A 14,908-nucleotide genomic window follows, 5' to 3' on the forward strand; every position below is an offset into this window, starting at 1 on the left:
CTGCTGACGCCAGACGCCTCACCAAGCAAACACAGTCCCTCTCCTACTTGGTCACAGGGACAGCAGGGACGATGACAACGACGGGGGCTTGCGCCGGGTGTATCTAGCGCCAGGCACTGCGGCGAGGGCTATGAACACACTGCTTCCAGTTCTCAGGACCCAGGAAGTGGGCAGCGTGCCCATCTTACAGATGAGGAAACGGGAGCTTGCGTTAGGTCACCTGTTCAAGGGCACCCAGCTGGGAGGTATGCCGGCCAGGTCTTTTAAAAGCTAAGCTACTATATAACCTTCAGCCACTTTCTGTGGCCGGCTCAGTTTTGCATTCAGACCTCTACTGTTTGTGTATTAATTTTGCCAAGAATTTATGAACTGCCAACTATGGGGCAAACACACTGGTAGGTACCGGGTTTACAGTAACGAACCAGAAGCGCAGCCCTGCTCCCCTGACACTCAGACTGTGCCGAATGAGGATTAACGACAAACCCGCCAGCAACAACAACGAGACGGTGCCACCCTGGGGCGCTGGGGGGCGCTGCCCGTGGGACCTCACTCAGAAGCTCGGGAAGGCTGCCTTGAGAAAGTGGATTTCAAGGTCCTACTGTACAGCACAGGGCACTGTATTTGGTATCTTGTAATAACCTATAATGGGAAAGAATCTGAAGAAGAATATATATATATATATACACACACACACACGTGTGTATATGTATGTATGTGTGTGTGTGTGTGTATATATACATATATATATACATATAAAGCTGAATCACTTTGCTGTACACCTGAAACTAACAGAACATTGTAAATCAACTATATTTCAATTAAAAAAAAAACCTAATGAAATCTGGGGAAAAGAAGAAAGTGGATCTCAGCAGCAAAGCTCCATTTGCTCTGAACCAGCTTGTAAGCTCTCCTTGTCAGGCTAGAAATGAGAAAGGAGCCCATCATCATGGTATTTATTTAGCAACACCTGGAGGCTATAGCCAACTGAACAAGACAACAAGAGCCAATGAGATATGAATAGTGGAAGAAAGAGACAAAAATAATCATTATGTGCAGATGAAGATCATGACCTAGAAAACACATCTGAAAAGCGAATTTAAAAACTGTTACTAGAAATGGTAACTGTGGCTGTTTACGAAATTAACATTTTATTCCAGTACCGCAAAAATTACTTATTAATTACAAGGAGAAAAACAGTTAACTGTTTGGTGGAGTAGCCTGACAACACCTAAACCAAGTGACCACATGACCCCATCGAGAAGGCCCCATGTGCCTGGGTGACACCCCCCAAAGGGACACACGACCCCTTCCTAGCATTTCAGCCAAAGATGCTTCACCAGAACCTGATCAGGATGTTATCAAATTAGACAAACCTAAATTGAAAGACATCCAATAAGATAACTCCTGTGGACACGAGCGGGGCTGAGGGGATGGGCACCTGAGCGCAGCCTCCAGCCTGGATCCGGCCTGGACAGCGCAGGAAACCACGAAGGAGGCCGCCAGACAACTGGCAGAAGTGGCATCTGGGCTGAGGATGTGATCAAGCGTCACAGTTACTGTGACGTTTCCTGAACTCACTGCCAGGACGGCGGTTATGGAAGCATCCTTGTTCTGAGGAAATACATACTGTAGTACGAAGGCAAAAGAGGCCCCTCTTTCCTACCCGTGAGCGCTGACCCTTTAGAAAATAACGAGGGAAAAAAGATCCAGCATATTAACCATCCCCTAAAGAAATATATAAAATGCCCAGGCTTCAGCGTAACAAGAAACATGGGGGCTCTGCGTAAAGGGAACCAGGCACACAAAGGTGCTGGCTGTGGCGCTGGTGGCCGTGTACGGTGAACAGCGCGCTGTGCAAGCCGCCTTAGGCTCTTGTGCCCTGTGGCAGCCGGTCCATGAGTGGGTGCGGCCGTGCACCGAGAAGACTTGACCAACGGGAGCCTGCGGGGTTTGGCTACAACAGAGCGGCTCCAGTCTCCTCGGGGCCAGCCCAAGCCCATCACACGCCCCCGCACAACCTCCCGGCAGGCCTGGTGTAGACACCACTGCCGCCAGAGGCTGAGCTAACCAGGGGGTGGGGACGAGGGGACATGACACCGGACAGTGCCGGCCTGGTTCCTGGCATCGGCACCACTGATCAGAAACCCCTGTTTTGTACTCTCCATGAGCAAGCTGTTGGAATGGACCCTTCCAGCTGCCTGCAGGCCACACAAGGTCAGGTACATGGGTAAAGGCTCAGCTGACGCTTAGCGCCTCCCAAGGGCCAGGTGTGTGCTGGCCCTGCGGACGCAGTGCCACCCTCACGGAACCTCCAGCTCCCCGAGCAGGACAGACACGGACCAGCGCTCTCACGGTACAGCGGCTGACCCCGGGAAGCCCCGAGGGCTTGACGCGCGGGCCCCACGCGGGCACACGGGGCAGCACCACCCGGTCCGAGCAGGCGTCCACGTGGACACGCGACAGGCACACGTCCGCCCGCGAAGGAATTAAAAGTCTGCAAGGACAGAAACGTAAGCACTAGCGTTGAGGAGTTGGACTCGCAGGGGATCCATCCGTAACCAACACGTACCGTAAACCCAGGGCTATGAAGGGCCAGGGAGAGGGTTTTTTTAAATTTCCCTCAAAGCTGCAAATCTGTCTCCATCTTTACCTGCCATTCACAGGGGTCGTGTCTAAGACCCTCTCACTTTCTTCCTCTAGCGTCAAGAACAAGGGCAACAAAGGGAAAAACGGAACCGTCCATCCGGACTGGGTGCAGACAGGAAAGGGGACCCCTCTGCGGGAGGGCTGCCTGCCCCGCACACAACCTGACCCCACGGCCTGGACCAGGCCTTCCCATCCCTGCACCTCGAAGCGCACGGCGGAAAGCAAGACTTGTGCCTCGGAGGCGAGCGGGTAAACTGAGGCAGCAGCCACACCCCTGGGCCTGGGCACCCATGGACCTACCACGTCCCCAAGAGCACCCGGAGGCCACGGCACATGCAGGCAGTTTAACTTAAATTAACTGAAAAATGAAATAAAAATTAAAATTCAGGGACTTCCCAGGTGGTCCAGTGGTTAAGACTCGGCGCTTCCACTGTCGGGGCCACAGGTTTGATCCCTGGTCGGGGAACTAAGATCCCATACGCCGCGCGATGCAGCCAAAAAAAAAAAATTAAAAAAAATTAAAATTCTTTGGTCACATTCGCCACATTTCAAGTGTCAACAGCCACGCAGGACCCGGGCTGCCCTGCTGGCCGCTTCTATCATTGCAGGCCGTTCCAGACTCCAGGAGATCCCGGCCAACCAAGGGTGGGCAGGCCTGGAAAACCTGCTCACGTCGCAACGCCAGAGAAAAACAGAATTGCTGAGAAAGTTGAACAATCAGTCGAGTCACGCTGCAGGCCAGGAGCTAACAGGGCAGCAAGCGCTCCTGGTCAACATGGAATCAATCAAAGAGCTGGGCACTCTGAAGGGAAGGTGCTTTCCTCCGGCTGCGATGAGTCACTGTTCCCTGCGTCGGGGACGTAACTGCCAAGCAGACCAGATATTTACATCCCCACGGGTGGAGGTGGAGGAGAGCACAAACTTCTGCTGTGCGATCTTCCTTTTCATGTCGCCCCGACGGCTCCAGCCTGTCTGCTCTGTCATCTGCTTTGTCATTAGTATCATCGGATTTCATTCTAACATCCTTTCAAAATCAGCTCCAAAAAGTTACTAAATTTACAAATTATTTTTCACTGAGGAAAGTTCCAGCCAAGACTTCCTGGTAACACGTAGGAGGCTCCTTAATTTCCTCAGTAAACTGTATCCAAACCACACTTGGGAGGGAGGATTTCTGGGCAGGCTTTCTACAGACAACAGCCCGGCCCCAGGAACGTGCGTTCATCTGCGGGGACTCATGCCCAGCTCCCGAGGCTGGTCTCCCCGCAGCTCACCCCGAAACCCAGCGTTGCGGGTTGCCCAGCAAAGGTACACCCGCCACATCAGGTCAGCACCACCCACCTTACATGACGATTGGCACAAAGTCCCAACTGAAAGATATACAATCACTTTTTGAATCCTATAGCTGCTCCCCAACCAAACACAATCTGTGAAACAGAGCAATGCAAGTGGGGGGCGGCAAGGGAGGCATCCCAGCACATTTGATGTTACAACCGTCCGCCTGGAAAACAACAAGCCCCGCTGGTTTTCATGATACAAGTCACAAAAGGCAAAGCTTTTTCAGCATAGACGAAAAATGTGTTTTATCCTATGTGTGATACTGAGTTACTGGGAGGAAGGAAGAAAGAGAGAGAAAAAGACCGGATTGGGAAGGGGTAGAATGAGGTTTACCTTTATCAAAAGGGGGCCGAGTTTTTCACAAGTGTGCTCAGAAAGGTTACACAAAAAACCCCAAAAAAGGAATAATGTCCATAAAAGCCCGTTTTGTCACTGACATCCCTTGAGGGCTGAGTCACTCCATGTCCACCCGCTTCACTCTGTTTCCTGGTGGGTCCACACCCACGGCTGAAGGGAAAAAGCAGGGGTGTCATCCAGGAACCCCAGAGCACCCTGCTTGGCTGTGGGAAAATAACAGAAATAACTGACAAGCTGGATAGTTCCACCTGAAATAAGAATTGACTGTAGATACAAAAAATACTAAATTTAAGCCAAATTATGCCACCAGATGCTAATAAAGGTCAATGACAAAGTTATGACTTCTTTATTTCTACAAAATGTACTGTCACTCAACTTTTAAAGCAAATTTAAAAAGCAAATTACATCAAAAAGCCTGAGCCTTTCATAGATTTCTATTTTCAAAACCATGAGTTGTGGGACTTCCCTGGTGGCGCAGTGGTTAAGAATCCGTCTGCCAGTGCAGGGGACACAGGTTCAAGCCCTGTCGAGCCCTGGGAAGATCCCACATGCCACGGAGCAGCTAAACCCAGGTGCCAAAACTACTGAGCCTGTGCTCTAGAGCCTGCGAGCCACAACTACTGAAGCCCGCGCGCCTACAGCCCGTGCTCTGCAACGAGAAGCCACTGCAATGAGAAGCCCGCGCACCACAACAAAGAGTAGCCCCCGCTCGCCGCAACTAGAGAAAGCCTGCACACAGCAACGAAGACCCCACACAGCCAAAAATAAACAAATAAATAAATACATTAAAAAAAAATGAGTTGTTGGGTTCAAGGGGATCAATTTAACTACCAATCGAAGATAAAACATTTGTGTAGTGAGATATATGGACATTAGATCTACATAATTCAATCAGTATTTTTCTCAATGACCAATGCAAGAGGTTACAAATTCACACATGGGTAAAAGATTTATTCAAAATGCAAGAGAAAGCAACGGATTTCACGGAGTTTCACCAAAACTCCACTGATGAGGTTTCAGATTCCATCCTGCAATTAACGTTTAAGAAACTACTACTGTCCAGTTCCGGAGAGGCATCGAAGAGCATCCACAATTTCCTGAAAGGCTACTACCACACTCCTCCCTTTCCCAGCTACATAGTTCTGTAAGGCTGGATTTTCTTCATATACTTCACTGAAACAATGTATCACAACAGACTAAGAGCAGAGGCAGCTATAAAATTCAGCTGTCTTCTATCAAGGCAGACATGAAAGACATACCAAAAAATGAACACCCCTACCCTAACTTTTGTTTGAAATACAAAATAGACTGAGCTATTTTTTCATAAAAACTTATTTTTGAAATAGGCTTATTATTGCTATTTTTGAATAGATTAATATATAGAGTTTAATTTCTCAGTTCTAATTTCGAATGTGGTAAGTGTAACAGACAAATCCCACATAAACAAAAGCTCTCTGGGTTCCCCAGTGATGTGTGAGGGCCCCAAACCCTGAGAGTTGATGGACTAAGTAGAGGTACGGGATGCCCAGAGGCACCTTTGCCCAAAGGCAGCCGCGCACCTTGAAACGCAGGTGGCAGGTGAAGGGAAGGCCTGCAGAAGCGCTGGGACCTCTGCTAAGGGATGAACGCCAGCAGCCGTGGGCAGCAGGGTGGTCAGAGCTCAGCTCTACACACACACATCAGGGGAAACGAATGGTTAAACACGTCACGGATGACTAAGGGCAAAAGTTCCTTCTTAACCAAGTCATGGACAAACTGTCCAGACTGAAAATCGTTCTCAGGAGACAGAAGCCGCGTATTCGCAAGCAGCTCAGGATTTAGCGCCAGAACCGTCAGGTCTAAGGGAGGCAAGCCCCGCGCTGGCTCACCCCCATCGCACCCAGGGAAAGAAAGCCTGTGATGTCCACCTCAGGGGTGCGGCCACAGCCCGTCACCACCAAACCAGCCTGGACGCCTAGAGCGCAGCCGCTCTGCAGAGCCCTGGACAACACCCAGCATGCCTCCCTGGCTTCCCTTTACACGGTCATGAAACACGTGCACACAGGCAGATTACATTTTTCTTTCTTTTTAGATCAACTGGCAACATCTTACCAGAAAACTAGAAACTCGTGAAAAGCGACAGCAGCAATGAAAATTAACTACAAAATCTCCTAACAAGTCACAATGCAAGGGCCTATTTTCCAGGAAATCAAAGTAAAAGCAAGTTATAAAATCCTCTCATTTTAATATGAAATCCTTTAAATATTCGTTAATTATGGAAACGAGGCATCACTGTAATTCCAGTTGTCATTAATTTAGCAAGCTTATCTCCTGACATTCACAAGATGCAAAAACAGCAAACAGTAAATTACCGTATCTCCAAATCAAATGCTTTCATTTCAGCACATAATTTTAAACATAGCTGTGTCTTTTTCCAAAGTACCATGAACACCCTTAAAACTCTACTCAAGGGCTTCCCTCGTGGCGCAGTGGTTGAGAGTCCGCCTGCCGATGCAGGGGACACGGGTTCGTGCCCCGGTCCGGGAAGATCCCATGTGCCGCGGAGCGGCTGGGCCCGTGAGCCATGGCCGCTGAGCCTGCACGTCCAGAGCCTCTCCTGCGTACCGCAAAAAACAAAACAAAACAAAAAAAACTCTACTCAATACCCTTTTAGCACCTACCAATTCCATTCCTTCATCGATGACAAAGGCTTTAATAAGTTTATTATAAACTCAACACATACTACACGATAAATACCATCCTTCTCATAGACCGATTTTTTAAATACTATAGAAACTTGCTTATATGGGTGATAAGCCCAAAAAACTCAGTGTGAACTCAACACTAGAACATAGATTTAATGTACTAGCTCCCAATTTGCTACACTCCTATAAACCTTTTTTTTTTAATTAAAAAAATTCTTTTTTACTTTTTAATAGACCTTTATTGGAGTATAATTGCTTCACAATACTGTGTTAGTTTCTGTTGTGCAGCAAAGTGAACCAGCCATATGCACACACATGTCCCCAGATCCCCTCCCTCTGGAGCCTCCCTCCCATCCTCCCTATCCCACCCCTCTAGGTCATCGCAAAGCACCGAGCCGATCTCCCTGTGCTGTGCTGCTGCTTCCCACCAGCCAACTATTTTACATTCAGTAGTGTATATATGTCCATGCTACTCTCACTTCACCCCAGCTTCACCCTCCCACCCAGTGTCCTCACGTCTGTTCTCTATATCGACCTCTTTATTCCTGCCCTGCAACTAGGTTCATCAGTACCATTTTTTTTTTTAGATTCCATATATATGCGTTAGCATACAGTATTTGTTTTTCTCTTTCTGACTTACTTCTCTGTGTATGACAGATTCTAGGTCCATCCACCTCACTACAAATAACTCAATTTCATTTCTTTTTATGGCTGAGCAATACTCCATTGTATGTATGTGCCACATCTTCTTTACCTATTCACCTGTCGATGGACGCTTAGGTTGCTTCCATGTCCTGGCTGTTGTAAATAGAGCTGCAATGAACACTGTGGTATATGACTCTTTTTTTTTTTTTCGGTACGCGGGCCTCTCACTGTTGTGGCTTCTCCCGTTGCGGAGCACAGGCTCAGCGGCCATGGCTCACAGGCCCAGCCGCTCCGCGGCATGTGGGATCTTCCCGGACCGGGGCACGAACCCGTGTCCCCTGCATTGGCAGGCGGACTCTCAGCCGCCGCGCCACCAGGGAAGCCCCCCATGACTCTTTTTGAGTTATGGTTTTCTCAGGGTATATGCCCAGTAGTGGGATTGCTGGTCCTGTGGTAGTTCTATTTTTAATTTTTTTAAGGAACCTCCATACTGCTCTCCATAGTGGATTTATCAATTTACGTTCCCACCAACAGTGCAGGAGGGTTCCCTTTTCACCACACCCTTTCCAGCATTTATTGTTTGTAGATTTTTTGATAATGACCATTCTGACCGTTGTGAGGTGATATATCTCACTGTAGTTTTGACTTGCATTTCTCTAATAATTAGTGAGGTTGAGCACCTTTTCATGTGCCTCCTGGCCATCTGTATGTCTTCCTTGGTGAAATATAAACCTTTTTAAAGAAAGTCTTTAACAAGACACAGCCTAACTTTGAACAAATACACGTGACACAGCGTAACTGCCAACTAGCAAGAAAAGCAGAAGACAGCTTTTACTTAGAGAAAATGCCACATTTCGCATTCTGACCACACCGTCCAGGTGCGGCCTAAGTCTACAGCTCCGTTCCCGCCACGGCACGCTCCCCGCACCCCTGACCCCCCAGCTGCATTCTGCGTGGCTATCATCCCTCCAGCTTCCAGACGCACTGTCTCTTCTACCCCGTCGCTAGATCAGAACGTTCTTCCATCAGAAGGTCTTTCAGCTGAATCTCTTCCTCGCCAGTCCCCGGGCCACCCTCCCGCAGGTCCTGCCGGGTCAGGCCTGAATGACCGGCTGGCTCCGTGGCCCTCCCAGCTCCGAGCAGGCCCACACATGTCACTGCCCCCTGGTCACCGCTCTCCTCTCCACGTGGAAACACAGCTGGCACGATCTCGGTCTCTACATCTTCAGCCACTGGCAACAGACTGATCTGATGCCCTCTCTTGCCCCAAGCGCACCCCCAGCTCAGCACACAGATACACTCCTGAACCAAGCACCCAGGAAGAAGGCTTAGGGTCACGGAAGGACCCCGTAGCGCCCAGCAGACTGGGGAGGCACAGTGAGGAGGGTGGGGGAGAAAATACTGCTGCTGTTTCTGGGACGCTGGGCCCTGAGGCATTCGGCAGACACCTGCTGTCTTCACTAAGTCTGGGGCATTTTCCAGTTAATTTCAATATAATCTCAATCTGAGAACTGTAAGATGGTTAGTAACAAATTCGATATTCTTCACATGACCAGTTGGAACAGCAATGAGAAACTATGTCCTGTATGTTTTCATGAGGCCTAAACAATTATTTATGTAGTAAAATGCCTTGGTGGTTACTGTTAATTACTTTTATTAACAGTGCGCGTGCGGAGGCCGTGATCCGTAACATCTGCCGTTCAAAACATGCCTTTCAGAGGGCAGAATGCGTCACCACGCTGAGGTACATGTGCTGGCAGCCAAAATGAGTGACAGGAGTGCAGGTGAGGGCTCCCCTGGTGGCGCAGTGGTTGAGAGTCCGCCTGCCGATGCAGGGGACACGGGTTCGTGCCCCGGTCCGGGAAGATCCCACATGCCGCGGAGCGGCTGGGCCCGTGAGCCATGGCCGCTGAGCCTGCGCGTCCGGAGCCTGTGCTCCGCAACGGGAGAGGCCACAACAGGGAGAGACCCGTGTACTGCAAAAAAAAAAAAAAAAAAAAAGGAGTGCAGGTGATAATAGATTTATGGATATAGGCAGTGCCCATCAAAAGCTGCCACGGGGACAAACAGACGGGCCTGCTTCCTGACAGACCGACGCACCACTGCCTGTGCGGCAGTTCCAGCAAAACACATCGAACCCGAGTCTGATCAAATCTCCACGTCCGACAACCTAATTTACAGGAACGACAGGGGAGAGGACGCAGTAAATGGACACCACGGGAATCCAATCTGTAAAAAGAGACCGTGGGAGGAGCTTCCCTGGTGGCGCAGTGGTTGAGAGTCTGCCTGCTAATGCAGGGGACACGGGTTCGAGCCCTGGTCTGGAAGGATCCCACATGCCATGGAGCAACTAGGCCCGTGAGCCACAACTACTGAGCCTGCGCGTCTGCAGCCTGTGCTCCGCAACAAGAGAGGCCGCGACAGTGAGAGGCCCGCGCACCGCGATGAAGGGTGGCCCCTGCTTGCCACAACTAGAGAAAGCCCTCGCACAGAAACGAAGGCCCAACACAGCTAAAATAAGTAAATTAGTTAATAAACTCCTACCCCCAACATCTTCTAAAAAAAAAAAAAGTCCTGGTGTAGGTAATGGCCAAAAGAATTCAGAACACGTCAAATTAAAAAAAAAGAGACCGTGGGAAAGTGTAAGGGACAAATGACCCTGTTTCTTCATTGAGAAAAGAAAAAAAAAAGAGTGAGATGAAGCCTATAGATTGAGAGAGATGTGAGAGATATGCCAACCAATCATAGTGTCTGGACCTGATTTGGTTCCTGATTAAACAAACACACTGCAAGAAAAGAAAAAAACAAATTCATGAGATGGTAAGGGAAATCCACATTCATTGGAAGTTTGATGATAGTAAGAAATTGTTATCAATTTTCTAGGTGTGATAAGGACATTGTGGTTAGGTTTTAAAAAGGGAATCTTTACCTTTTACTGAAATATTTACAGATGGAGTGATAGGACATTTGTGATTTTCTTCCAAATACCTGGGGGTCGGGGGTGGGGGGGGACAAAGATGAAACAAGCTTGGCCACAACATGGTAGCTGTAGAGGCTGGGTGATGGGCACGTGGAACTCACTCCTCTGTTTTTATGCTTGAAACTTTCTGTAATAATTAGTGTTGAAAAGAAAAAAAAGAGCCATGCTCATCCCAGAAAATTTGGGACACAAAGAAAAGTAAAAAGAAGAAAAGAATCACATACATCTTACCACTCACAGAAACCACCACAAACAGAAGTCTAGTTTTTACTGTAATTATTCATGTAGTCCATGCTCATTTTATAACAGTATCAGGAAAAAAGGTTGGAAGAAAGAAAGGAAGAGCAAGTACAAGGCTGTGCATGGGTCTTTTTCCTGTAGTTCACAGATTACATCTAATTCAAACTCCAAATCTGCTGGTATCAAGACCTACAGTCACACACACGAACCATGTCCACCCGCAGACCCAGGAAGGCCTGCTGACCAACCACCTCGGAAACCCACTAAGTTGGCGACGCTGCTTCTCCTCCAGGGAAACTGCATATTCACTCATGGATTTTTCATTCAACAAACGTTAACTCCTCTGTGCGCACCTACTGCCAGCCAGCTCCTGTGCTGTGTCTCCACTTAAAGATAAAAAGTGCCCAGCCCAGCCCTGGGGAACGAGGGCCGGAGAATCGCACAGCAGGGGCTACACCAGGACCTGCTGCACCTCCCTCTGCATGCACCCACAGTCATGGATCAAGGTCAGCTCTAAGTTGTGTCATGTGGAATTTTTTCCCTACCAGTAATTTCAAAATTATTTCATTTTAGTTTTGGAAAAACTTACTTGTAGTCACAAGTGTGGGTGGACTCTGGGGCTCCCCTCCACCTCCTGCTTCCCTGAGTCCGGGGTGGAAAGGGAGGGGCGGCCTGGGGAGCCGTGCCCTGGGGGCGCTGGAGGGGGGCTGCGGCCTCACAGGGCAGGAAAGGGTGAAACGCTACAACACAAGGAAGAGCTCCAAGTCTCAGGCAGCTGTAGCCACAAAATGCACACAACAAAATTCCAACACGGATAAGAGCTCTGAATTTATGGTGGAGAAATACACAACTTCGAAGACTCATGGCAAAACTGTGCACCAACGCCTGAGAGGAAACAGACAATAACTGCTACCGTTCTTTGAAAGTCAGCACTGAATTTCCCATTTCGAGGTGACAAGAACGTACACGTCCAACTTCCTTCCTCTGAATTCATTAGCATTTCTTGATTACTCTCCACGTGGTGGGCCAAAGCACCCTGATCTAATTCTAAAAAGCAGCTTCCAACAGCCTGTCCTACAGATGCTACCACCTACAGGCTTAGTTTTCTCAAATAAAAAGAACATAAACCCACTCGGACTGCTAACATGTTTGTCCACGGGCTTTGACGGTTTCAGAAGCAAACTGCCCTCTGCCGGGAGGGCAGACACGGACACCCACGTGGTGTTTCTCCGCCAGCATGTTTCTCCTGTTCCCGTAAATTCTCCAGCACCGCCTGCGCCGCGGTTGCTGAGAGCACCGCTGAACTTGAACCCAGCCAGCCGCGCACCGTGGGCAAAGCCCCAGCCAGAGGGCAGGGGACATCTGGGCTGCTGGCTACACGGGCTAGGAAGGCAGCATGAACACCAACCACGTTTCATAAACAAGGGACTCGGTACTCGCACGTGATCTGAGGACTCCTCGGGCTGAAATGTCCTACCCTTGAGTTAGAGAAAAGACTAGTGCATTCGAGACTCGGTAAGCTGGGGCCTCTTCGGGGCTGCACCCTCTCAACAGCGAGGCAGGGAACTGTGAAAACAAGGTTGCTGGACGGCTGCCCTTACAGAACCTGAATTATAAAAAGAGGCCTGAGCAGAACGGGCCTCTGAGAGCCACCAGGCAGGGCGGGGAAGGGCAGGGAGGGGAAGGCGCTGTTTACCTGTCACTTTCTCACCGTGAGGGACTGGACCCAGAATGCATTTAAGGGCCCAGAAATGGAGAGAGTGTGTAGGTCACAGAAAAGGCAGAACAGAGGAACAGCAACCATGGGATAAAACAACTCTGTCATTCACCAAGTCCTGATTTTACAGAAACACACACACACCTTTCACGTTTGGAAAACAAAGTCTGTATACGCCCCCCCCCCCACTCACGCCCCGAACACCAGTGAGTCATCGTTGATGCTGAAAGGTATTCAGTACAATACTTACAACCAAACGTGCCAATACCTTCGAAAGGGGAGATGGTTACAGAAACAGGCAATCACCCCGGCAAAAACTCCCTGGACCCAGGGTGCTTATAAAAGCGAGAGTAATTAGTCAGAGACAACTCTGGAACCCAAGCACGCTGAAGAAATATAAACACTGCTGAGGAGTTAGAAGCAACTACTACACAGAAAAAGAAAGTGCCTAAGGACCGCATGAGTAACCAAACAGGCTTTCTCCTGATCAAAAGATCTCCGGAAAGCAAGATCTCCTGGGGCAGAGCAGCTGCCCCGGGAACCGGAAGAGCCCGGGAACGCGAGGATGTCGCTAAAGCACCGTGGGGCATCCGCGGCCTGTCCCCAAGCGCGCCGGGTCCCCCTCTCCTTGCCCTGCCTCCCCGCCCGGCCTCTTCCCCTCCTGCCCAGGAACCCCAACTGTGCGGCGACCCCAGCCCTGCGTCCTCAGGTCCACTGAGGAGAGGGCACTTCCTGTCCCGACCCCAGCCCACTCTCCGGCCGTCCCCTCCCGGCCCAAGTTCACAGCTGGCCCCTACGGCCGGGGGCTCGGGCCTTCCGGGGGCACTGCCGCTGCCCCCAGGGACCCCGCACCTCCCGGAGCGACACCGCCTGACGCCAACCCTTCTCCTCCGGAGTGCGTTTGGCGCCGACCCGGGTCCAAACAGGGTGGCGAGGAGAGGGCGACCCTGGTGTCCAGCTTGGGGAGGGGCAAGGGCGACCCTCGGGGCCCGGTCCTCGGGGCTCCCGGGGCCGTCCCCGGGGGTCGGGTTGATCTCGGGCCCAGGCCCGGCGGGGGGCGGGGCGGGGGTGACCCGGGGCCCGGGCCGGGCGGGGTCCGCGGCACTCACTGTTTGGGCAGCTGCAGGGCGGGCGCGCCGCGACGCTGGAAGGCCCCGTCCACGAAGACGCCGTTCTTGCCGAGGCACCGCAGGTAGAAGTGCGGCTCCTGGAAGCTGAGCTGCAGGTGGCGTCGCGAGATGAAGCTGGACAGGCCCATGCTCAGGTCCACCGAGCCCTGCGACGAGTTGCGACCGATGGTGACGCTGGGCTGCCGCATGAGAAACTCGAACTCGCGGCCCTCCAGGCGCGCCAGCGCGGGCCCGGGGCTCCGGCGCACCGAGGCGGCCGCCGCGGCCACCAGGGCCTCGCCCGCCGCGCCCCCCGCGCCCCCGGCGATCGAGCCCGGCGGCGGCGGGGGCGGGGGCGGGGGCTGGGCGGGCGGCGGCGGCGACGGCGCGGCGGGCCCGGGCGCGGGGGCGGCGGCGGCGGGGAAGGCGGCGGCGGCGGCGGCGCAAAGCACGGGGCTGCAGGGCGCCGAGCGCAGCGCCAGCAGGGCGCGGGCCCCGCTGTCCTCGCCGACTTCGGCCATGTTCGCACAGCTCCAAGCGGCCTCCGGCGGCGGCGCGGCGCAGGGGGCGGGGCTCCGCGGGGCGCGGCGGGCGCGGGATCCCGGTCCGGATCGCGGCGGAGCGGAGCCTGCGGGCCGCGCTCCCCGCCCGCCGGTGCTCGCGGGGGCGCGCGGGGCGGGGTGGGGGACGGTGTCCGCGCCCCGCCAGCCTCGCCGGTCGCCAGGTAGCGCTTCGCCCACCGCCCCCGGCCGTGGGCTGTCCCTTCCTCCGTCCTGGGACTGGGGTGGGGAACCCCCGAAAAAGTCTCCCTGGAAAGTTTTGATCCTGGGTCACTCACTGGAGAAGGGACAACTGACGTCAGCAGTCTCCGGGGCCCTAGTGGCTCCATCCGCCAACCCTAAAGTGCGGTACTTAGGCACCAAGTTTAAGGGGTTTCGAGCTGTAACTGAAGTTTGCCTAAAGATGCTTGCGATCCCTGATGCCCTGTGTTCCTTTTTGGAGTCATACATTCACTCAACAAGTATCTAGACAAGTATCCTGGGACCCATACTAGGGCCCGGTGCAGTCGCCTCCGGCCCTTTACACCTCTTACAGTCTCATGGGGGAAGGCAGACGCCTGCAGAGGAGTCTTCTGTGAAAACGCAGAATTGGCCACCTTAGGCATCCTTCAGATCCCGCAATGCTTCATGCATTC

General features: G+C 51.9%; 1 protein-coding gene across 2 annotated transcripts in view; it reads right to left on the bottom strand.

The window, feature by feature from the left end:
- Positions 1–14,280, bottom strand: part of FOXK1 (forkhead box K1) — a 67,207-nt gene extending 52,927 nt beyond the window's left edge. Inside the window, exon 1 of one of the 2 annotated variants that reach the window (XM_049699949.1) lies at positions 13,714–14,280. In XM_049699949.1, the coding sequence (XP_049555906.1) occupies positions 13,714–14,234 (521 nt within the window). In that variant the 5' untranslated portion in view covers positions 14,235–14,280. The remainder of the gene's footprint in view (positions 1–13,713) is intronic. The other variant, XM_004268966.4, reaches the window with a different exon arrangement.
- Positions 14,281–14,908: the final 628 nt, after the last annotated feature.

Source organism: Orcinus orca, chromosome 16, assembly GCF_937001465.1.
Source record: "Orcinus orca chromosome 16, mOrcOrc1.1, whole genome shotgun sequence".
In the NCBI taxonomy this organism is placed as follows: Eukaryota; Metazoa; Chordata; class Mammalia; order Artiodactyla; family Delphinidae; genus Orcinus; species Orcinus orca.